General features: G+C 36.1%; 1 protein-coding gene across 3 annotated transcripts in view; it reads left to right on the plus strand.

Moving 5' to 3' along the window:
• Nucleotides 1-25,251, plus strand: part of FGF12 (fibroblast growth factor 12) — a 526,942-nt gene that overhangs the window by 488,838 nt on the left and 12,853 nt on the right. For all 3 annotated transcript variants that reach the window (XM_079155939.1, XM_079155940.1, XM_079155938.1), the window contains one exon: nt 16,092-16,290. In XM_079155939.1, coding sequence (XP_079012065.1) covers nt 16,092-16,290 — 199 coding nt within the window. The remainder of the gene's footprint in view (nt 1-16,091; nt 16,291-25,251) is intronic.

Raw genomic sequence — 25,251 nt, forward strand, 5'->3', positions numbered from 1 at the left:
TCAATTTAAAAAATACTTGAGGTAAGAATAAAGAAAATGCAAATAGGCTAAATTCTAAACTTTGCTTACTGCGTTGATTCAAAGGGAGCCTAAGACTGGGAGTTACTCGTACTAGACTTGATGAGCCATTACCAAGACTATTCCAGCCACTGCCGTAGGGTGCAATGGGTGACCATTTACTCATTCTCGCTATACAGGCCTTAAGGAGAAATAAGCAAAAGACCCTGACCTCAAATAAGTTTTACTTAGTAAGATCACAATTGCAAAAAATATATAGTATGTATATAAAGGGATTATTATCTTAATAGTCACAGGTTGTTGTGGAGATTAGAAGAGGAAAGAGAAGACTGGATTAAGGGGGTTGAATTTGAAGTAGGTGTTTGAGAATAAGTGATATTTGGGATTTGCAGTATAAGTCTGTGCCACCTGTAAAAGCCCAGCAGCAGCAACAATGAATGAAACACATATATAAGTTATAATCATCTGTGAGAGGTTGAAGGTGCATATCAAATAACCTTTTAATAGGGATGCATATATAGGGGGTGATTTTGCAACCTGAAGAAGAGAAACAGAATATGGATTATCCATACAGGTCTGAATCTTTTATGTATTTGTAACCAAAAGTTATATGAATGGAAAGATAGGTAGATAAAATGCACATTGTTGGAGAATCATTTCACCTATCTACCAATTTTATAGGGTCTGAGAAGGACCTTGTATAGGCTTTGAGTAAGAGACTTGCCAACTTTAAGTTTGCTAGAGAAAATTCCTCCAAGATCGAGTCACAAGTGAATCAAATTCAAGATGTGTATTAATAGGACCATTGGGTAGTAATATGATTAAATTTCACAGTTGGACAGGTCTGGCCCCATCCTTTCATCCAGTATTTTCTCTGTTCGCAACTGCCAGTTCCGTTTTGAAAAATCCAATGTCTTCTCCATTCATCATTCCCAATTAAAATCATCCATCAAGCTTACTCCGTTTTTACCTTGTTTATATAAAAAAGAATCATCTCTTTCTGCCTTGTGTTTTCGGTTGCATTACTAATGCTTAATTTATGGAATCATAAGACAAATTACTCACTTCCTATAACCAAAATGACTTAAAACAAAGTGTGCTCACTGTAATAAAGTGATAACTGCAATTATATTAATTGAAGTATATTGGTCAGTCATTCAATTAATGGAAAATATGCAGAATTATGAGTTCAAGCCTATTTTAGATGGCCATTCTTAATATGTGAAAGGGCATAAATCATAACCAAAGCACCCAGATGGGATGAGATGGGAAAAATTCCTGGACTAGGGGCAGCATTTGAATCCTGATTCTGCTATTATCTAGGTACATGATCTTGATTGCATCCTTTCTTCCCCCTGCTCAGCCTGGCCTTCCTCATCTGTGGAATGGAGAATCAGACTACATTACTTGCAGACCTAAATTTTATGGATACGATGGTCACCCTAAGGACAGAACTTTAAGAACTTCTAAGAGTTTTAGTACATTTTATGAAATTAAACAAATGTGCCTATGATCTCGTCCTCTGGACGATAGTATGTCCAAATACAATAGCGGTAAATGATGTTCCATAACCTAGGACTTCGGAGAAAAAGCATAAAGTGAACCAAGCCCCTATCTCTCCATTCCTCTTTTGTGGTGATCATGTTTACTTTGAATCCCTGATTGAGGACTCATCATCACAGCAAGAAACATTGCAGCAAAGATAAAAAAATAATGATTAAAAAGAAAAAAAACAGCTCTAGCTTTTCCGTTCCATCAGACGGTTTGTCTGGCAGATTACACTTTAGGCTGTTGAAATGGAGGTGGCTGGTGTGACACTATACACAGGCTTGATTGAGCCTGAGCAGAACACACCTGTGAGATGTGGGTTTATTGCACTCTTTGGGATATAATGTCAGGTCTTGGACTCTTCTCACCTGCTGGGTTCCTGCACTTGCCAGGATTCCTTTGCTTTGCTATTTTTTTCTTTAAATCTTACTTCCCTCCAGATTAATGAAAAGGATTTGTGGTGTCTGCCGTACCTCGTGGCGAGGTCACAGCCATCCTGCATCATGGGTGCTCTGCACTCCTGGTGAATCCCAGCCCACATTTCTCACTCATTGACGATTATGGCAGTCCCTCACTGAGAGCTGTTTCAGTCACTGAGCGTTGCAGTCACTTCCAGGAAGAATATGTTTAAATGGGAAGTGTGATTTAAACCTAACAAGCAAAGCAAGTAACACAACCAAATTTTGGAGTCCTTTCTATTTAGCAGACATAGTTACATGCCAAGCCTAAAATAACATACATATCACACTCCCCCCCAAAAAAAAACTGTATTAGATTTTCATAAGTGAATTGTCACTGTGTTGGGAAGCTCACAAGGTTCACTCCAGCTCTGATTAAAAATTCAGATAGCACTGAAAGAGAAATTTGGGGTCCCACTGGGTCTTGAAGTTGATTCAAGTCATGAAAAATTTAAAAAATAAAGCATGTAAGCTCAAATCTGGATGAGTTTTGGTTTGGTTGGTTTTTAATATATATTCCTCATATTGAGGTGTAAGTTTATTCTGGCAATCTAATCCTCAGGATATAGAGGATGGGGGTGAGCAACCAGGTAGCCTCATTCCTTCCTTTATTCATCTTGTCCATTTGAAGGGATTGCTTACTTAAGATCTTAATTGATCTGCATTTAGTAATTTTTTCACAAGGAAGTGCCATTTCTTTACATGGAATCAGGTGATCTTATGGACTATCCTTGTAGTCATGAGGCTTTTGCTTGTTGTTTGAGCCTGAATGAGTAAAGTTCAGCTTCAGAGTCTACATTTTGTATTTACCAAACCTATTTTAGTAATCATATGCCATACTAGATGTCTGAAGCCCATGTTTAGCTAAAGCATAAATCATGCTTGATCCAGTTTTTTCCCCTTAGTTTGTTATTTGAAATAGTAATATACTAGCATAGGAGAAAAGGAATCTGTCTTATAAGTCTGTTCTCCAAACATCTAGATCCCCTCCCAGGAGGCAAATACTGTTATCCAGTTCTTCTGTATCCTTCAGGAGATTTTTCCGGACACAATACAAATACCTACTTTTGCATTTGTGTATGCATGTTAAATTTATCACAAATGGTAGCACACATAATACACACATGCTTGCAATTGTATGCATGTGTGTATTTAATAAAACAACAGAATGTACTGATAGTCACATGTTTACAGATTGATGTCTTGCAGACCTTTCTATAGTATGTCTTGGAGGTCTTTCAAGAGCAATACAGAATAAGTTGGTTTATTGTCTTCCAGAGCTATATAATATCCCTATGTGTGGAAATGCTGGGATTTCTTTACTCAATCCCATATTGAAGAATACTTGGATTGTTTTCAGTATTTTTGTATTATAAGCATCTTTACTACAAATATAATCTTGAACATTCTGCATTCTGCATATGTGCTACTTTAGCTGTGGTTCAAATTCCTAGCAGTGGGTCAAAGCGTATGCACAGATAATGTGAGAATTCACCCCTACTTTCTACTAGCACTCCTTTAGCTATACCTTAGAAATTTTGGTATTCTGTGTTTTGTTGTTTAAGTTCTAACAATTTTAAATGTTTCTCATGATTTCTTCCTCTACCAATGGTCTCTAAATCTATAATTTCCAAATATCCAAAGACTTTTGTTGTGAGAGAACATACTCTGAAAGAATTCAGTCTCCTGGCTTTTTATATAGGCCAGAATGTTTCTTGATGAATGATCCATACACACTCAAAAAAATAAAATGTTTAGTCTGCATGTGTTTGATGTAGTGCTCTATGACATTAATTATGTCAAGTTATTGATAGTGTTTAGAGTTTCTCTATCCTTAATGATTTTTGCTATGTGTTCAAAGAACTGCTGAGAGATGATTATTAAAATTATTAGCTTATGATTGTGAAATGATTTAAGTTTTTAAATTTTAGTTCTGTCATTTTTTACTTCATGTACTTTGAAGTTCTGTCATTTGGCACATTTGTATGTGGGATTGGGATGTCTAGGTCCTGATGGAGTAACACCTGACCGTTGTGAAATGTTCCCTTGTACCTCTGGTAATACTCTGTCTTAAAGTATGTTTTGTCTGTCATGAATACATCCATCTCTACTATCTAATGCTTACTGTTTATATGGGTATATATTATTCAGACTTTTATTTCAACCTAGATGAGACTTAAAAATATCATTTAGAGATAGTACTTTGCTGAGTTTTGCATTTTTATTCAATCTGATAGGTTCTGCTTTTATTAGAATATTTACAGTATTTATACTGAATGCCATACCACATGTGGTTCCTATGGACCATCTTGCTCTTTGTTTTCTATTTTTCTTATCTGATCTTTTTTCTTCCATTTCTTTTATTACTTCTTTTTGTTTAGTGAATACTTTTGAGTCTTCCATTTTAATTCCTACAATGCCTTCTTAGTTCCACTCTTTTGTAATCATATTAATAATTTTTGTTCTAATTTTTGTTCCTGCAATGTCATATATATGTTTTTACATTATAACCCTCTCAATGCAATGCTATTATTTTGGCTTTAAAAACTAAAAGAAAAAATATATGTTCTTATATATTTATTAACATGTTTATAATCTCTAGTGCCCGTCATCCCTTTCCACCTCGTATAATTTTCCTTCAGCATGAATACAATCCTTCAGCATTCTTATAGTATAAGACTGCTAGAAGATAATTCACTCATTTTGTTTATCTGAAAATATTTTCACTTACTATACCAGTTTGAAGGGTATATTCACTGACTGTAGAATTGTGGATTCCATTTATTTTTTTCTTTTGGATTTTAGTGACTTATTCCTCTGTTTTCTAGTCCCCATTGTTTGTCTTTGTTTGCTGTGACTTTTTTTTTTTCCTTATCTGTGTTTTATGTGTCTTTTTCTTTATTCTTTGGTTTTAATACGCCTTTATGTAGTTTAGGGGTACTAATCCTTCTTAGAGTTAACTCAGTTTTTTCATCTGAACCTGTAGAAATTTTGTCTCCATATTGATAAGTTTTAACTCTTATTTATTAGCATGTTTTCCTCTTTCTTTCTTCGTTCTCCATGTAGGATAATATTTAATATTGTTGATGGGCTACTCATCTTTAGTTAGTTTTGATCTTTTTAAAAAAATCAGCCTGGATAATTTCACTTATTTTGTCTTCAAGTTCATCAATGCTTGATTTAATTTGTGAGTCTCCAATCTGTCATTAAGTAACTCTAAGAACACATTCATGGTAGCTGTTTGAAATTTCTTGTCTGCTAATTTCTTCATCTGTGTCATCTTATAGTCTTTTCTATTGACTGTCTAAATTACTTACTATGTGTTTTATTTGTTCATTTTTGTTTTTTATTTTATGATGGGTAGTGGAGTGAGCTTTTTCACACAATGTAGAGTGATAAAATTTTTTAGGGCTCACAGTTTCAGAGATCTCAGTACATAGACAGCCAATTCTATTATTCAGGACCAAGGTGAGGCAGGACATCATGGCAGAAGGGCATGAAGAAGGAAAATAGCTCAGAACATAGCCACTAAGAAACAGAGAAAAGAGATTAAGCCAGCTCACCAGGGACAACATGTATACCTGCAAAGGCACAGCCCCAATGACCGACCTCCCCCAGCCCACCCTACCTGCCTATAGTTACTACCTGTTAATCCATATCAGCAGATTAATATACCGATTAGTTTAAGGTTGTCATAACCCAATCATTTTACCTCTAAACACTCTTGATTTGTCCCAAACATGAACTTTTGGGGGACATATCATATCTAAACCATAACCAACTGGTTTGTGTTGCACAGACTGGTCTCAAAGTCCTGAGTATCCGAGAATACTCCCGCCTCAAGTTCCAGAGTATCCCAGAATACAAGCATACAAAGCATACACCACCACACTAGGATAATTGACTGATTATGGATTCCATTATCCTGCTTGTACCTTGTTTTATGATTTTTTAAATTGCACACTAGGCATGCATTGGCATGGTATATTGTATAGCACATTACATTTATTGCTGATGAAGGGTATCTATTTTGTTCTTGAATTTTGATAAATAACTATCACATTATCTGGATCTTGTCACTCTGTGTGTTGTGTCTGTGTCTGCATCACTGTGCTTGCGTATGTATGTGTTTAGGACTTGACTATTTGGGTTCTGTCTTTACTGGATGAGGGCAGGCTTGCCTGGTGTATGGTCATCAGTCCTAAACTATGGCCTTTCTGAGATATTCAGTGAATGTACAGAGTGCTTCCTGAAGTCTCTTCTTTCTCCAAGTCCTGAACAACCTAAAATATCTATCTCCCTCCAGCTCTTAGTACAGCAGAATGCAACTGGTCTCTGGGAGGCCTTCAGGAATCTAATCCTGAGAATGTGCCATCCATCCATAAGCCTAGGATCTTCAGGAAATTCCCAGTTGCTTGTCCCCCATTCTAACAGATCTCTCACACCTTACTTGGCAAATTCAAGTCCCAAGCTCCAATTCCAACTTCACATCTCTAACAAAACCACAGTGTTATACTTCAGTTCCATCTTTCCATTTATTTCAGAATTGGAAAGTGTCCCTTGCACAGACCTAAAGTTAATGTATTGTTCACTTCATGTATTTTTGTTTTCTCTCGAACATTCAATACCTACAGTTTCAGTCAATATGTGCCAGGAAACTATTACCTCATATATTTGGCCCAGTTTTTTGTTTGTTTGTTTTTTGGAGGGTCCTAGGGATTGAACTCAGAGGCACTCAACCACTAAGTCACATTCCCAGCCCTACTTTGTATTTTATTTAGACACAGGGTCTCACTGAATTGCTTAATGCCTCGCTTTTACTGAAGCTGGCTTTGAGCTCTTGATCCGCTTGCCTTAGCCGCCTGAATCCCTGGGATTACAGGCGTGTGCCACCATGCCTGGCTTGCCTAGTTTTGTAAGTGCTTTTACATCAGGAAATTATGATTGGTATCAGTTTTTCTGATTTTATGGAAATTGACCATTATAGTTTTAAAATTTGGGTTGTTTCATGTTAAAACATTTTTTGGGGGGGGGGTCTTGTTTGGCAATTTCTGGGATTCTTTAGAGTAGCAAAATGACTTTCTGAAGTACAGAGCAATGTTTAAACTGAAATATGGGAATTAGACAATATTCTTATTTCATCCTTTTCCTAGGAAAGGAAAACAAGGCTGAGGCCCCAAAGTACTCATCCTCTTTCATGAATAGGTTGGGAACATTCAACGAACTTGCCTTGATATTCATATTTAATTAGTGACACATTAGTTACATATTGTGCGCATGCTTCTTTCACAAGAAATAATGGTGGTTTCCATGGAGAATTGCACTGTTTCTCCAATCTCTACTGTGGATGCATTGCCTCTAAAATGTGAAAACTTCTGGGAAAAAAAAAAAAAATTAAATCTTTTTAGTTGTAGATAGACACAATGACTTTATTTTATTTATGTGTTTTGAACCCAGTGCCTCACTCATGCTAGGCAAGCACTCCACCACTAGGCTACAAACCGCAGCTCCATGGAAATAATTTTGATGATAACAGTGAGTGCTAAGGACATTTCCCTCTACCCAGCTTCTCCCACTTCCCACCCCACCTCACTTGCACGCTTGCAGGCTTCTTGCTAGAGACTAAATCAAATATCCATGCAGTATGTAATGTCTCTTTAGGAGATGATAAGAACCTGACAGTCACATCATTCATCTCTGATGGCAGCAACATATTTCAGAAAAAGAGGGATGATCAGATTTCTCTGTGTGGTCTATAAATAAATGGCCAAATTGAGATGGGAGCAAGGTAACCTTGATTAGCCTGTCAACAGTTAAGACTTGCTTAGGACACCTTTGGACTCCACAAGTAAAGTGACCTTTCTCAGCCTGCTGCTCATGCTAACCCATTCTCATTTGTTATATCAGTTATTGCCTAAAACTTTTAACCAAGAGTAAGTAAGTAATATACCTAATATACCATTCTTGTCTCATGTAATGATCACAACCTTATAGTGAAGGCATGAGTAACTTTAGCCTACAGAGGATTCAACTGAGTTTTATAGAAGGTGACTAACTTTTCCAAGGTCAAAAAGCCTCCAAAATTAATTTCCAGTAACCACAGGTTGCATTGTTTTTTGATGATATAAATTTACCTTGCTGTCTTGTCAGATACTGCAAAGAATGTGTTAACAAAGAACCTTTATTTTTAGAGGAATTAGCTCTCAGTAATTTTCCAGTAAAAATTATCTCTAAAGTGTATAGACAAAGGTTTCCATATCTGCAGAGGTTTTTTTTTTTTTCTTTTTCTTTTTTTTTTTTAAGTTACAAAATTAGACTTGTTCTAGCCAAAGCAACCACAGTTTTTTTTTTTAAACTATTCATTTGAGATAATGCAATTTAGCATTTTCTTTGCCTCTTGTCAGGAGGGAAAACAATAGTTCTCTCACTTGATTTAATATCGTCATGTCTGACAACACAGTTAACAAAGCTGCTGCTAATATACCTGGGATTTTCAAGTTCTGTGCATCTAAAGGCCATTAATGAAGTTAGAAAACCAGAAACTTCACAGCTAAACAGTCAAAGGTTTTAACCCAAGGAATTATCTACTTTGGAATTGCTGAACACAAGTGGTTTTGCAAGAATCATCAATTTTTTTTTTCTTCCTTAATACAACCCAATCGGTAAATGAGGTTGCACAGCAAACAGGGAAGATGGTTATACACTAAAAACAGTGAATAGCTGGGCATGGTGATAAACATACCTGTAGTCCCAGCTATTGGGATGCTGGGTAGGGAGAATCACTTAAGCCTGAAGGGTTATGGAAAATTATATACCTACAAGACAACTTCCCAAGAAAAATGGAGCTACAGTGTGACTCTGGATGAGGGAAGGGAAATTGGCCAAACATGAAACCTCTCCTAGTGCACCCTTTCCCAACAACAATGGGCCCTGAAGAAAGCAAATTTCATCTCTTCCCAGGTTCATCCCCAGCATCTCCACCAGAAGCAAACGTTTACCTCTTCCCAACCCCAATGCTTCTTGAAGGAAGGAGGCAAATACTGAATGCTGGGCCCTGAACTTTGACCTTCCCCCATGGCAAATTAGTCCTAAATGGAGGCACAGCAAATATGGAAACTCTGGGAAGCAGTGAATCCCAGAGAAAGTGAAACAGTGGGCAAGATTTGTGTACTCACCCCTCAGGATCTGGACTACTAGCTCCCCAGATAATAATGTGTTTCAACCTTTCTACCACTACCTCCTATGTTAAAGTTTTAACCTGCATAACTAGCCCCTGACTGTCAAAACTGCACATCCACAGTCTCCAATGAAACTATAAAACCCAGACTCCTTCTGTAACCTGGGGGCCATCTCCATACCCAGAAATTGGGTCCTCCCATGCCTGATTCAATGCCGGCCCGATAAATAGCAAGATCAGAGCTCAACAAACAGAAACAGTAACAAAACAAAAAACAACAGAAAAGTTCATATTTGTGAGTTCAATAAGAAAGGAAAATAAATCAAAACTAGAGAACCCTTTTTACCTGGTATATGTCTGAAAATCAGTAATTTTTACATGCCACCAGAGAATCATTAGCCATAATTACTCATATGACAGCAAGGTCTGTTTTCTCCAATTTCATTTTTCTCTGTTTGCTTTTTAAAGAATCTATTGCTTACATTTCTGTGGTAGGTATAATTTTTGAAATAATATTTAATATGGAATCTTTACTCTCAAGAAACTGAAATATTTAATATGAATGACAGCTATAGGAGATTTAAGACAAAAGGTATATTGGAGATTACTTAGTTCAACAAATGGTTATCTTTCACATTTTGGGGAAATTGAAAACCTAAGAAGAAAAGTGGCCCTCCAAACTTGAAGACAACTTAAGAGACACAGAGTATGATTCCAGACTTCCAGGCCTCAAGATGTTGTTTTTTTTTTTTTTCCACCAAATTATTTTGTTGGAGTCAGTGGTTGTTGTTGTTGTTATTTTCATTCCAAGATGTGCTGAGAATAAGAGGGAAATATTAAAATCATGGATCCTGCCTTTATGAAGCTTAAACATGTTCCTGTGTACTATAATGTCAGGCAATGTTGAGTTATGAAGAAAAATAAAAACAAGATAGAAGGTAGAAATTTATGGAAAAAATGTTTGCTTATGAAAGGTGGACAGGGGTTCCTCTGAGGTAGTCACACTTTGGCAGTGACTGGATGAAATAGAGATTGCAGAGGTTTTCAAGAACAAAGGATATCGATTCTGAAGGGTTTAAAATGAGAGGTGTTTGTTAAAGTTTGAGCTACTACAAAGGGACCAGGGCTTTGTTGGTGTGCTCATTCTTTCATTGCATATTCATCCCAAGGATCATCACAGCCAGAGCAGGGAGGAGGAAATGGGGATCTGCAAAGACCAGGATGTAGCTAAGCTGTGACTACTATTTAACTACATTCACTCTCCAGGGCTATTCAAATCTTTTACCTCTTCCTGAGTTTGGAAGGTGTACATTTTGCAAGTAAAATTAGGGAAGCAAAAGGAGTTGTGACTTAATCACACAGCATTCTTTACCTTTCAAAGATTTGTTTCAAGCAAAGGGCGTCTGTTAAAGTTATAATGTTTAAGTATTCCATGTAAAATAAATAATCTCCAAAGGCTGCGTATTTTTTGTAACTATCAAAGAGCTTTCACAGGTGTTATGTAATTTGATCTTTATAACCTCCTGAGTCTGTAGTAAACATACTTTATATATATATATATATATATATATATATAGTTTTTCAAGAAAATATCTACTGTTTTCTCCGTGTGTTGTGGGCAGTTCCTTTTTTTTAATATTCTGTTCATTTTATGTCTTGATATAAATATTACTATACAAATATGAAAATGATTAGTTGGTAAATAAAACAATTACTCTTGGACCTTGAATAAGACCCTAGAATACAGAAGGATAAGTAGAATGTATGTATAAGTTGGTGAGAAGATGGAAAATATATCTTTCTTGAATAAATGACGTGATTTATAAGTATTATATTTTCATCTTAAAAAAACTTAACCTATTTAGAACTAGTGAAGGGATCATGGTTATTGGTATTGAAAAGCTTGCAGTGAATTATGGAGGGAAAACTTGATTTTGAAAGAAGACAAAGATTTTCAGAAGTAATACATATCATTTTACTTAATCTTTACCACATTTTAAATATTAGAATTACTTTCCCTACTTTCTAGATAAGAAACCAAAGATTTTTGTCATTATTAAATGATGTGTTCAAGATTATACAGCCAAAGAAACTGAGTCAATGCTGTCAATCACTTCTGTTTTATCACATAATCTTTGCTGTTTCTGTGACTTCTAACATTCTCATTGTTTATTTCAACAAGAATAAAATGAGTGTTGAAGGTGTCAGGCTTCATAAAAAGTGTGATTAAAGAATATTTTCTTGTGAACCAAAGTTCACAGTGTCTATAGTGGGAGCAAAAAAAAAAAAAAAACATCTGATACAAGACAGAAATATCAAATACTTTGAGAAGCTGGGGAGGGAGGGCTCACTAAACCTGAAGTGCCTGGGAAGGCCATTAGTCTCATTCCTATTTGGTAGAGGTATAGGGAGAACGTTGAGAATGCAGTTCAATTTGGGGTTGGTTAGGAAGTGGGGCCTCAGCAGGGAGTTGGCATGTGATGTAAATAATGGTGCTATAGTCAATTCGAAAAAGCCCAGTATTTAATCCATATTCATTAATATCTCTAAATTTCTGTCTCTTGGTCCTTCACGATGTTTATAACTTAATGAGCACTCCATTTAAATGTGTGTGGAAGGACAATACTCACACAATCTTTCTGTCCTAGAAGGAAGGGACTTATCCTGGGCTACTGCAGACTTTGAGAAGCCAGAAACTATGTAGGATCTCTGTTGTCCATGTGTAGAGAGGAGAATCAGGAAAAGATACAGCATGGGAGAGGGTCAAAGTGGAGTGTGGAGCTAAAACATTGAGGGTCAAGGAGACTTACAGTGATCTGGAATAAGATGGATTGGGAGAGGATGGAAGGTGTCTAGAGTGATCACTTGGGGTATAGTGTTCCAGTGATCCTTTGTCATCTGAATTGAAATAGGCAGAAGTTCTTAAGTTCTGAGGGCAAGGCAGGGTGGGTAGGGGTTTAGAATGTGAACTGGTCACATAATGGTTTGTAAAATACTGCAACAAAATCCCAGTTGTGAAAATGCTGCTAAAAGCGTTAAGTATTCAAAAATAATTTCAGAACACCTTTGAAACATTCATATTTCCATGAAGTTAAGGTTGCTTAAATTGAACAATGGGAAGATCGAAAATTAACTATTGGGAAAAATAAACCTAGCTTTTGCCATGTATATACATAAAAGATGTACACATAGATGGTGATTCTGTTTCATCAACAAGTATTTCTGTGAACCTTGCTATGGTGTTTATGTTGAACTGGGAGCCCAGCATGATAGAGATAGACAAAATTCACGAGTTGCAAGATGATTTTTCAAAAAAGAAAAAAAAAAATTCTCTCTTAGTGTACTGTTCTCTTTACTTTTTTTTTATCATATGTACTGAACCAAGTGGCCTAAAATTTGACCACCTGTGGCTCCACTCCTGCCCGTCTCCCTATGCTTTGGACTTGTTACCATTGTAAACACTCACATCATCACCACACAACACCTTCAGAATGTATGTGATGACCCACATCTTTGCTGAAAGCTTTAGATAACTTCATTAAAAAATGTCCTTGCATGTGTACTTGTTCTAGCGACAGTTAAGGGGGAGGTTTCTGGCTGCTGGAGCAGATAGTAGCATGTGTAAAAAAGGCACAGAAATAGCTGTCTTTTTACATGATTGCGTTTCTTACTCTATGAAGAAAACTGAACAGTAATAATTATTTAGGAATTTTGTAAAACCTAAAAATTTACGGTGTGCTTCTGTATCTATCAACTCGTTTTCCTTAAAATAACTCATTTTACAGTTGAAAATTGTGAAATTTAAAGTTTCAGTCACTTATCTAAATCCCACAACAGCTGTGTGTGTGTGGAGTCAGAAGCAAAACCTTGACTGAGTTTCTTGCTCCAAGTCTAGGGCTCAGACCTCCTTATACAAAAAGTAATAATAGCAAATACAGTGTAAATTCTTGGATGTCCAGCTTCATACTGAAATTAAAATCGCAAGCATATGGTAAAGGTTGCACTGGGAGTCACTGTCAAAGCTGGCTCAGTAGCCTTGAGGTTTCCCTTCCAGTTTCCAGAGAAGCTACCTGGGCCCACAGAAGTGCCTACACTAACCTCCTGCCATGTCCTGCATGTCTGGCCCTGGCCATGTGTTAATATTTGCCTTATTCCTGAATCCTGATTCTTCACATTGCTCCTTTGGGATGATGTTAAATGGGATACTCCACTTGGATTTTCATTTCCAATTAGGATCTGAATATTTTGTATAGAATTTCCCATTTCCTTATGTAATGCTATTCCTGGCTCAGACCCCAGGACTTAGTCCTTGTACAATATCCTGGACTTTTGCTGTTTTCAGGGAGCGTTAAACAATTACGGAGCTGAACAGAAACCCAGGAGTTCATTATTTATTAAATGAAAGTGTTATTTTTTCATGTGTGAACGACAACAGAGTAATTGTGCACGGCTGACACAGTTCCCTAAGATAATGAATAAGGCTTGCCCTGATCAACAGTTCGGCATCAAGAGCAGGCTTGGCTTTGCATGCAGAACAATGTGTGGCACTTGGGGGAGTTTACTGAGCCAGCAGCCAGGAGCCCATTATTCTGGCAGTGTCTGGATCTACCTCTAACGCAGTGTGATATTTGGAACAATTATTTCATTATCAAAGGCTTCTGTTACCTTGTTAAATAAAAGCAGCACATCGAATCATCTCTAAGCAGCTTTACATCTGTCTCTAAATTTACATATTTCTGTGATGTGTATTATAAATAGGCTGTATTGCTCTCAACATATATGACGATATATGCATTTATACAAAATTCCTTGCCTCATATATTTTCCCCAACTCCTATTATGAGGTTTGAAATCTGATACACAGAACTTATTCTTTAAATGTCCCAAGGTCTCTTAGCATCTAAGGATAGTAGTGCTGTGTTTGTTAGTATTAGGCTAGATCTAGAAATAAAAGCTTTGGAATTATTTTGATGAATTTGGTTTTAAAAGAAAACTAGTAAAATCTGCACCAAATTTTAAGTACTTTTTTTTTATATCTTTTACCCTAATCTTAGAAGAAAAATTGAAACTCAAAGTTACCCTATACTATACTCTGTGTTCTATCTGTATCCACCAGAAGTTCATATGTTGAAGATATGGTCCCCAGGGTGACAATATTGGGAAGTGGTGGGAACTTTAAGAGATGCAGTGTAGTGGAACTCCTTAGGTCAACTGGAAGCATGCCCTCGGAAGTGGCTGGGACCCCAGTCTGTCCCTGGCTACCAGTTTTGAGAGGTGAGCTCTTTCTCACACTGATGTTCTCACTCTCCATATCTGCCATGGTGCTGTCACTAGATCCAGTGTTGAACTTTTCAAACTTCAGGTCTCCAAAAGTTTGAGCTAAATGAACTTCGTTTCTTTTAAAGTTAGCATACCTTGGGTATCTCATTATAGTAATGCAAAACAGTGTAATACATGTTATAAATTGAATCTCTACCACTCTGATCCCTATATTTGGAGTGATTAAACTCTGTTCTAGCAATGCAGAGCCAAGGTCATAGAAAAGCCTATTTTCCAACACGCAAGTTCATTGTTAAGTCCTATGTTGCTGGATAAGAATACACAGTGCTGTCATTCTCTTCCCTCACCTCTAGTCACATTCTTTCATTCTTTTTTTTATTGAGATATGATTAATATATCATTAAAATTCACATTTAAAAGTATACATTTCAGTGGTTTTTTAGTATATTCACAAAGTTTTGCAAACGTCACCACTGTCTAATCCCAGAATATCTCCATCTCTCCAGAAAAGTGGTCAGTACCCATTTATCTGCAGCACAGCCAGCACTAGCCCTTGACATCCATTCCTTTCCACCTCTGTATTTTGTATTTGGGACATTGCATATTAAATATAATCAAACAACATGTGGCCCTGTGTCTGTCTTCTTCCACTTAGCATATGTTCCTAGATTTCTCCATATTGTCATGAATCAATAATTCATTCCTTCTTGTAGATGGATATTATTAGATTATGTGAACAGACCACATTTTCTGTATGTATTTGCACAGAATGAGCAATGATTCTATGATTATATATCTATAATTTTTGTGTGGACACTTTTTATTTCTCTTAGGCATATATCTAAAAGGAAGATTATTAGATCATGCATTAACCACATATTTACAAAAATGACACTCAAACATGCTGGTTAGAATGTAGAGAAACTGCAAGGCTCACACCTTGCTGGTGAAAATGTAAAATGATGCAGCTGTGGAAATTCCTCATAGGGTTAAATATACGATTACAGAGTAATTCTTTTTTCTATTGCTTATTCCTGAGATTATATCTGAGATTTTGATTACTAAGTAAGACAATATTTCAAAGAGACTATGGGGAGGTTATTTGTATTAAAAATGGCGGTAGCATCCTACTGAGTTCATGGAACAAGCTTTGGCTGTGTAACAGATTCTTGCACATGCATGGTGGTCTCTTTGAAAACATCTCATGTGCCTGTGGTTGCTGTGCTTGCATTTGATTTTGATTTCCAGGGATAAAGTCTAACACTTTGTATACATGTTAAGGGTCACTAAAATTAGGAATGGTTAAGCACTTCAATTTCAAAAACATTATCATCAGGGTTTGGACTTGGCCACACAGCCTTCAGTGATTTTGGCCCCATGTAGAACTCACACCTCAGTAGTTGTTTTCTCCAGAGTAAAAATTGGTGAGAAAGAAAATCTTGTTTTGTGATTTTGTACAACAAAGATTTATACAAATGCTATTGAAATTATGTGTGGTCCCCTCTCTCTTGTTCTTTACAGAGGACCTGTATTCCAGCTGATAGGAGTTTATTTGGCATTTGCTGATTCATTTTTCAACTCTTTTTTTACATTTCCTTTTTTTCCTGCAGGATGTTTTCACCCCAGAATGCAAATTTAAGGAATCTGTGTTTGAAAACTACTATGTGATTTATTCTTCCACACTGTACCGCCAGCAAGAATCGGGCCGAGCATGGTTTCTGGGACTCAATAAAGAAGGTCAAATTATGAAGGGAAACAGAGTGAAGAAAACCAAGCCCTCATCACATTTTGTACCAAAACCTATTGAAGGTACGAAACTAGCTTATTTTCTTTTTTGGACCCTGATATGTGTGTTAACAATTCCTCTCCTGTTCACTTATTCTGTAGGGTCTGCCTATAATACAACAGATGAGAACAAAGTTTCAGAGTACACATCGATACCTTCTCCCATCAATAAGAGAGGGGAAAAAAAAGAAAAAGAATCAAAGAATCCTATTAGTCTGAGCATGGTGGTGCACACCTATGTTCCCAGTGACCCAGGAGGCTGAGGCAGGAGCATCAAAAGTTCAAGGCCAGCCTCAGCAATTTAGTGAGACTCTAAGCAACTATTTGAGACCCTGTCTCAAAAAAAAATTTTTAAAAAAAAGGTCTGAGGATATTGCTTAGTGGACACTATTTGTTTAATCCTTAGTACCAAAAAAAAAAAAAAAAAAAAAAAAAACCAGGAAGAAGAAAAAAGAAATCTACCACACTCCTTTGGTACTTAGAAAAAATATGTGCTTGAATTGGAAGTTAGGAAATTCCTAAAAGTAGAAAAACGATCTTAGTTACCATTTAGAATATAATTTCCTTCCTTACTGAACTCAATATTTTAATTTTTCAGAATATATCCTTGAAAAATCAACATTATTACAGTGCTTTAAAGGCTGCAAAAGGTTTTTAGAAATACATTTATATATTAATTTCCACATTTCTGTAAACAAATCTAACAACATAGTGTAATCTTCTTTGTATTTTTAAGGAAAGAAAGCAGCACAATATTTGTTGTGATCAACATTAAATTGTATCCTTCCCAGTTGGGCCCATCACCTCTCTTCCCTTGATCATTTGATATAATGTCCACCTTTCAAATTGAGCAGGGTAGTAAACCCATTTTCACCAACTACGATGTTCCTTTAAAAGTTCCTTAATTAGTTGTGTTGCAACTCTTAGTTTGATTTGCTGTTCCCTAAAATATCTCATAAGGCTCAGTGAGTAGACCAGAATCCACAAGGCTTGCTGCTGAATATGTAGTACACATGACTGCAACAGGCAACAAATATCTGTTAAGTCAATATTGTGTTCAAAGTAGTGGGTGGAATGTGACATTCAAAGTTCCTAGGTCGTCTCAAATCTCTCCTTGCATCTTGTGTCTTTAGGCCCATGAAACTAAACTTTCTCTATTCTTGCAATAGATCATCACTATTAATGGGCTTCATACTGCCCATGCCCTGCCCCAGCATCCATTCACTCATCTGCCAGAAAAATGCCAACCAATCCTCGTAAAAATTAATTCAAGAATCTCAACCTCTGTGGCCGTCTCCCTAGCTTTCCTCAAGAAGAATTAAGCCTTCTGTCTTCTTATCATTATAGATATTTCTCTCCCATAGAAATGGTCCTGTTGTATCAAATTTACTTATTGCCTCTCTGTTGCCTCTTGTTCATGGTTAACTCATTCTTGGAATGAACAAAACTTGTTTGATTTTTTTTTTATACCCCCTGTGTCTCGTACACCTTGTTTGATTTTTTTTATACCCCCTGTGTCTCGTACAATATCTGGCATGTCACAGAGAGATATTCGGTCATCAGTTGACAACTGAATGAGTGAACATGTGTCTGAACAGTGACTGAGTACATAAGTATAAAGACAAAGTAGAGCTACATGCTCTAGAGAATGTTATAATATCCACGGAGATATGAAATATGGTTACTGTGGTATAGTGGAAAATATTTATTTCATGCTATAGGAATTGATATTGAGATTAAGAGAAGAACTGTGGTTTCAACTAAAAGGAAGATATTAATGAGAAGATGATATTCAATAGCACTAGGTCAGGTTCACAGAATTCCAGAAGAGGGGAGGGGAGTAGCCCTGGAGAAACCCTCTAGGAGCAGTGTGAGATGAGGCAGGGAAGGGCCTGCTTTGGAAGGTTAGGCAGAGGATACTTAAGAAGTTGATTATGTTCCCATGGGAACATGTACTGTTCTTTAGAATTGTTTTTGACAAATTATGCTTTCAACTCTTGAATCATTTTTATTTGGGCATTTAAGCTGATATTTTTGTTCTTTCAAAAGTAGTACAGGATCATTAACAATTTTTGGAAAATTCAGGGAAATTTGACAAAAATATCCATGTTTTATTTATTCCTTATGTGGACAATGCATTTTATACCAACCCCAGCAAAAGGAAGAACCTATAACCAATCCTTGTGATTAGAACCACCATCGGCACTTTGGTCCTGGGTGACCATGTTTATGCAAAAAAAAAAAAAAATTGTTTATGAGGATTATGTTTCTAGTTCCAGAACTGCTTTAATTCTGTTTATCACTGCATTTCAATACAAATGTGGAAAGAGACAACTCAATGTTCCTAGCCATGAGAATTAGGTGCTTTGCACAACACAAAGCTCACATCAGCAGCAGCTTAATCATACAATTTCTCTTACATGCCAAATCTAGAGACCAGCTGTCCAGGGATGGTATGAGGCTTCCCAATTGTTAGGAAGCTTGGCAGCATCCAGCTTTTAGTGCCTTTCTCCCTAGTGTGTTGTATAGAACTGTGCACTAAACTTTTGCCACAACCAGGCACACTGGTCCTGGGTGTGCCCTTGTCCCCAATCAGCATCTTTATCATAATCAGAGGGCAGAGGAGGAATGAAAGAAGATAGAATCAAAAGCCTGTGCCAGTTTCCTTTTAAAAAACTGGTTTCCAGTATCTGCCATATGATACACACCACTGTCCACAACCTAAGTACAGGGAAGCTAGGCATGTAACCTTAATTCTGGATGGCTACATACTCAATAGACATTCAGTTATTTCTGAACAGTGGTGGAATGGGATAACTAACAACTTCTGCTTCAGTTTTGCATCTTCTTTTGAATATCTCTGATTTCCTGATGTGCTTATTGACGTCTCTTAGTTCGTTGTTTTATTTTAAATTTTAAATTTTTATTATTTACCAATACTTTATAATGATTTTCTTTTTGTTCTGGAAAAAAATTAAGTTCATTCTAAATCAGATTCACTAATACCTGGATTTACTTCCAAGTTTCTTTGGTTTTTTTTGTTTGTTTGTTTTCATTTGTGGCAATGAAAACTTTAGGTGTGAATTATAAAGAATGTGATGAGAAAAATTGCTTTTAAAGATAAAAAAGCTTAATTGGTTTTAGACCAAAGATCTTTTAATTCTCTATAAATATCTCTGCCTTTTGTCTTGGAGAACAAGATTTGCTTTTTTTGAGCAATATTAGTTACCAGTTACACAAATGCTTACTTTTTGGAAGTACTTCTCTAAACATGCTTCAAATATTGTCTCAATTTTCATTACATTTCTACAAAGCAAGTTTGAGTAGTGTTCACATACAAATTTGAAAATAAAGTTCAGACATTAAGCAATTTTTCCTAAATCATACAGCTAGACAGAGCCAGAATTTAAGCCAAGGCATTCTGATCTAAGAATGAAGTGCTATATCTCCATGAGGACTGGGGAGAAGAGCTGCAGTCTGAGAAAGGTTGTGGCTATAACCTAAATTCAGTGTCATGGGACCTAGGAAATCTCTAGAATAAGTACCTACTAATTGCTTCTCTTCTTTTTAGTCTGGAATATACCTTTCCCTTACAAATAAGGGTCCCCAGAGATTAATGGAGGCCTCAAGCTCTTATAATGTACTTGATACGCAAAACTTTGGTTAGTTCTTTTATACCTTATATGTACTTTGATGTCATCATCATGATACAAAAAATATGAACAATGACTCAATGATTATGCAGTTATTTTTGATATCATTGAATTTCCAATACTATGAAATATGTTTGAGTTTCTGTTAGGCAATATTCTGCTGTGCATGGGAACATCTTCCTCCCTGCAGAGATACTAAAACTATTCTCACCACTGCTATTATTACTACTCCTTGTAATGTAAACCCTTTTCCATATACAATTTATCAGTCTAACATTTTTCTAGCCTGAATGCATACACTCTCTCTGTAAAACATGACAACAGCCCTGTCATTATCCTTATTTTACAGGTGAGGAGACTAATATTTAAAGTAATTAAGTAACTTGTCCAAGATCACAGGGCTAGAAAAATACAAAATTGAGATTGCAATCCTGAAAGCCCAATGCCTGTGCATATGCACCTAACGCCCACATTAAACTCTCCTTGCATCTGAAATAAGCCTATGAATATGCACATACTCAGGAAAGTCAGAAAGCAAAGCAGAAATGCTATATCGTGATATGGATGGAATAGTAAGCTACTCTAATCCACTCAGAATTGAGTCAGGTATACTCAAAGTGATGAGGAAAATGCATATTGGTGGATGATGAGATAGGACAATTCACGGAAAGCCATGCTCCATCTGGGCAAGAAAGAACTAAGAAGACTTTGCTTTTATTCCTGACGATTTCTATCAGTCTTTCTTTGTACTCTGTAATAGGGATTTAGACCAAACTATTTCTAAAATTCAGTGACATTGTATGGTAGTCTTCAGTGTTAAACATAAAAATAGTCAAAACATTTCCTTTATTAAATTATTGAACAAAAAAGTACAACTTGCTGAGATATTCCCAGAAAGAGTGATTTATGCTTTATTTATTCATTAATTTATTTCAGGATAAGGGCTTAGGATGGAAGGCATTCTACCTGTGACTCATGTCTTTAAAGAAGGTTTTAGATAATTTTCTTTCCACAAGCCAATTACAAAACATAACTTTAAGATGCTTTTATAAATGAAATATAAAATAATAGCTCCATGAAAGTTTATTCATTTTACTATCTAAACAAAAAGGTTGTTGATTATTTTATTTTCAATTTTTAAAGGAATCGGTGTAAACCCCTAAACCCACTACTAATACTGTCAACTCCCTCGTAGAGTCCAATACTCCACAGTGAATGAACTCCTTTCTCAAGGAAAACCATCCCTCAGTAGAGGAAAAGTCAAAGTCGTTATTTTGTTTTTGTTGTTTCACTGGTGTCTTTTCCCCAAAACATCTCTGATTTTATCCCAGTTTTACTGGTGTTTCATTTTGAATGTCAAAATCGCAAAATTAAACTTGGCCAGTTTGAGGCTCTTTAAGTTCCAGAGATAACATGATAATTATTCACCAGTCCATTTCACTCTTTCAGTCCTCATCTGGTGTTTAGAACACAGGAGGTGTTAATGAGGGGCTGCAGGGGAATCTGTTCAAACGATGGATAGGCTTGATATTTAAGCCCATTACTATGTACACTGCACATCAACCTCTACTTAGGCAGATTCCCTCCCTAGGAGTTCAAGACAACAGTTCAGACTTCATGATTCTCAGTTCTGCCCTTTCAGAGCATTGTTCACACCAGAGAGAAATAACTCCCCCGGATTTAAATTGTCTTGCTGATGACCTCCTCTCTATCATTAGATACAGCAGCCAAATACTCTTTTAATGAAAACATGGTACAGTCTCCTCCTTTCCTCCTTCCTCTTCCTTCCAGAAGCTCATTACTCAGCTCCTGAAGGTGGTTGAGTGTTCAAAATCAAGTTCCTTCTCCCCAAAGAGAATGCACACTTTTTAAGGATTTAAGCTTGCAGGACTGAGTCCTGGAGAAAAAAACGATATTTCCAAAGTAAGATCAGTATCTTTCAATTGAGAGTCATCTCTACAGAAGGATTAAACTTTTGTGATCTACTTTATCGAGTTTGGATATGACCTAGAAGTCTACAGGTTTAAAAAATTGCCTGAGAGGTTCTCATGGCAACCAAATTTGACACTGTGTTCTGAACTGAATTTGGTGTTTCTAGGCTTATTTTATTTTAGGCAATTTAAATTTATTCAAATAATTGTGATCAGTGTATTGGACTAAACTTCATAAGATCTCTCTATGATACCATGGAATTAAATATATTAAACATGTTATGGTTTCCGATTTCTAATGATTATTAAGATGGATGTGTTTTAAGTTCTAGATTAAATTACTACCTGAAGTTCAGTAGAGGTAATGCCGATTATTTTCCTAAATTGATCACTGAGAAAGAGTAACCTCACAGACATCAAATAACCAAGAATAAAGAAATTCTGATTTTTCCAATCAAACTTTTGGCAATGATTTACTAAGTCATTTTGAGGTAATAATTTCTCTCTCCATCTTCATTCACCTCTGAAGATGAAGTCAGTTATAAATTCCATTCATTTCCCAGATATAAGACAAAAATTAGACATTGAGAGAGAGTTCCATTTCTCAGGAAAATCTTGTTAGATCAAATGCAAGTTGCCTTTTTTCATTTTTCCCTGGGAAAAAAATGGTCTTTGTCTTACTGTCTTATGTATTTTAGAAATGCCTTGAGGTGTAACTGAATGAGGAATTAAAGACAATGAAAATTGGGTCTGGAGGGAAAACAATAATCCCTTCAACAACTATGAATAAGGCACCAAAGAGCAGAACAAATCAGGAGTCCTGATGTTGTAAAGCCCCAATTGGGAAGACAGTAATGGCAAATTTATTTTGATATTTTTATTTTAATTATCTGGGAAGAGAACTTAACAGTTTGTCTCCAAATTCTCTTTTGGAACCAACTATTCTAAAAAAGAAAAACAGAAAGAGCAAAACAGGACCTTGAACAATGCTGATTGCTTTAATGACAGAGAAAATATTATCTGCAGCTTTCTTCCTCTTTTGAGTTCTGAATCTCTGCTGGCCTGTGACACCTTCTTCCTGCAAACCACTGCAACTCGTTCAAAACAAATTTTTACTGGTTGCTGAATTTAATCTTTAATAAAACTCTGCTTCCTCTTTCCCACACATTGTTCATCTATATTTATCTCCCTCTTTTACACACAAATATTATTTCTGCTCTTTCTAAATGAAGATAGAAATCTTTCTTGTTTACAGTGTCTCTTAACTTTTTGAAATAAATATTTATGGAATATTGGGTATGTTCCTATGGTGTATTGCTTCCAAAGCAGCACTGAAATTCTCCTGCATTTCCAAAGTAATTCTTTGTGACATTAATTAAGGTGTGAAATTGCTTCATGTTAATTGCCCACGCCCTTCTATGATCTGCTATTAAGACAATTAAATATCTTTAATGGTGCATTAACTAACAGAGCAATCTAACCTTTCCATTTCTGGGAAATTACAGAGGGCCAAGGAAAATTTGACTAAATTGGTAGTAATAAAAAGAGTAATCATATTCCATTTTTTCATGGAAACTGACAGAGGATGGGGTTCTTAAGAGTGCATAACTTCTGAGTTTCATCCAAAACAGAAGTTATATTGACTCCATGAGAAAAAGAGAACCTGACAGCAGCAATTGCAATGCCCAGCACACAGGTTATCCAACTCCCCACTACAGAGAAACGTGGACTTACAAAGATTTGTACCTCGTTCTCCCTGGGACTCTGTTTTAAAATAATCTGCCAAGAATTCAACAGCAATACAGAAGCAATAATTAGTAACAGCTCTACTACTTTAAGTTTCGTTCACATGGCACATTGTTATTTTCAACCTGCTTCCCTAACCAGTGTCACTTGATCGTCACTAAAAACCATTAGAATATGCAGATTAATATTTATCATCCCTATTTTAAACATGAGGAATCTTAATACTTAAAGAGAGGTTAAATAACTCACTCAGGTCCATATGGCTAAGAAGAGGCAAAGCTATGGGCAGAACTGTTACATTTTAACTTTAGACCTCCTGCTTTTCCTAACAGGAATGTGAGAGGTATGTGTGAGAGTGTGTGTGTTGGGGGAGGGGTCATTCTATAGAGTTTTTCATTGTGTTTCTTTTATCTTCTTTTTTTTTCATTGTATTTCTTTATCAGTTGTGTGTGTTCTTATTATGAATTAGGATCTGCAGAGGAAGGACATATGGACAAACTAGTTTTTTAGAGAGCAATAGAGGTGATTACTCATATAAGCATTAAAAGAGCAGCTCTACAAGTTGAATGTGCACCAGAATCACGTACAGGGCTCATTTAGGTATAAATTTCTGGACCTCATTCTCTGAGCTTTTAATTCTACAGGTATGGGTTTGTCCAACAATTTGCATTTCTTAAATTTGTAGATACTGCTCTTGCTGCTGGCAGGTAGGTGGCCACACTTTGAGAAACACTTGAGTTACAGACTCATTAGATGCAATGATTCTCGGACACTCCTTTGTTTTCTAGGCTTTAATTTACCATATGTGCATATGGGGGAAAGAAGGGGATGTGTTAATTTTGCTAGTTTATCTTATTTGCCATTGACTTTTCTTTTTCTATGAAGATGAGTCATATTACTTGTTTATCCAGGTATCAATAAACTAGCAGAGCTAGATAAATGTGGCTAACCACGTAATGTTTATTGCTCTGTTCTTTCAAAATGATCTGTTCTACCTATGTACTGGTACATTTTAGGGCAGTCAGCACAAGTTTAGGACTTTAGAGAAAGTCAAGATTCACTGACATTAAAAGTGAAAGACAGTTAAGCTTTACTCCAGCTGTCAGCTTCTGTAATGAGGCACCAAGACAGTAGATAAGGATATTCCTTTGGAAAATAATTAGGGAACACTCACTGAGTGTCCTTCACAGTTCTAACTAAAGGGGATGCAGTAGCACTCAAGAGAAAGGTTTTTTGTTTATTTGGGGGCTTAATTCATGGTATTTGTGTCTAGAAAAACAAATTGATAAATGAATAATAGATGAGCAAATCTATCAACATACCATTAGATATTAGTTTTAAGCAAAAAAGTGTGGCCATTTTACATAGGGAGATCAAAGTAAATCTTTCAGGGAATATGACAGATTTATTACATTTGAATGGAATCTAAATGAAATTTATTAGTAAATCATGAAAAGATGTGGAAGAAGCTCCCAGGCAAAATTAATTAAGTGTTAATTAAGTAAAACACCCTGATGTAATCCAAGCTTGTCAATTATGAACAAGAAGGGTGATATGCCTGGAATGAATTGATTAAATAGGGTAAAATGAGACCTGGTAGCCTCCTTGAGGACTCTGGATATTACAGCTAATGTTTTTGGAAGTCATTACAGATT

This window comes from Sciurus vulgaris, assembly GCF_902686455.1.
Source record: "Sciurus vulgaris genome assembly, chromosome: 10".
NCBI classification, from domain to species: Eukaryota; Metazoa; Chordata; class Mammalia; order Rodentia; family Sciuridae; genus Sciurus; species Sciurus vulgaris.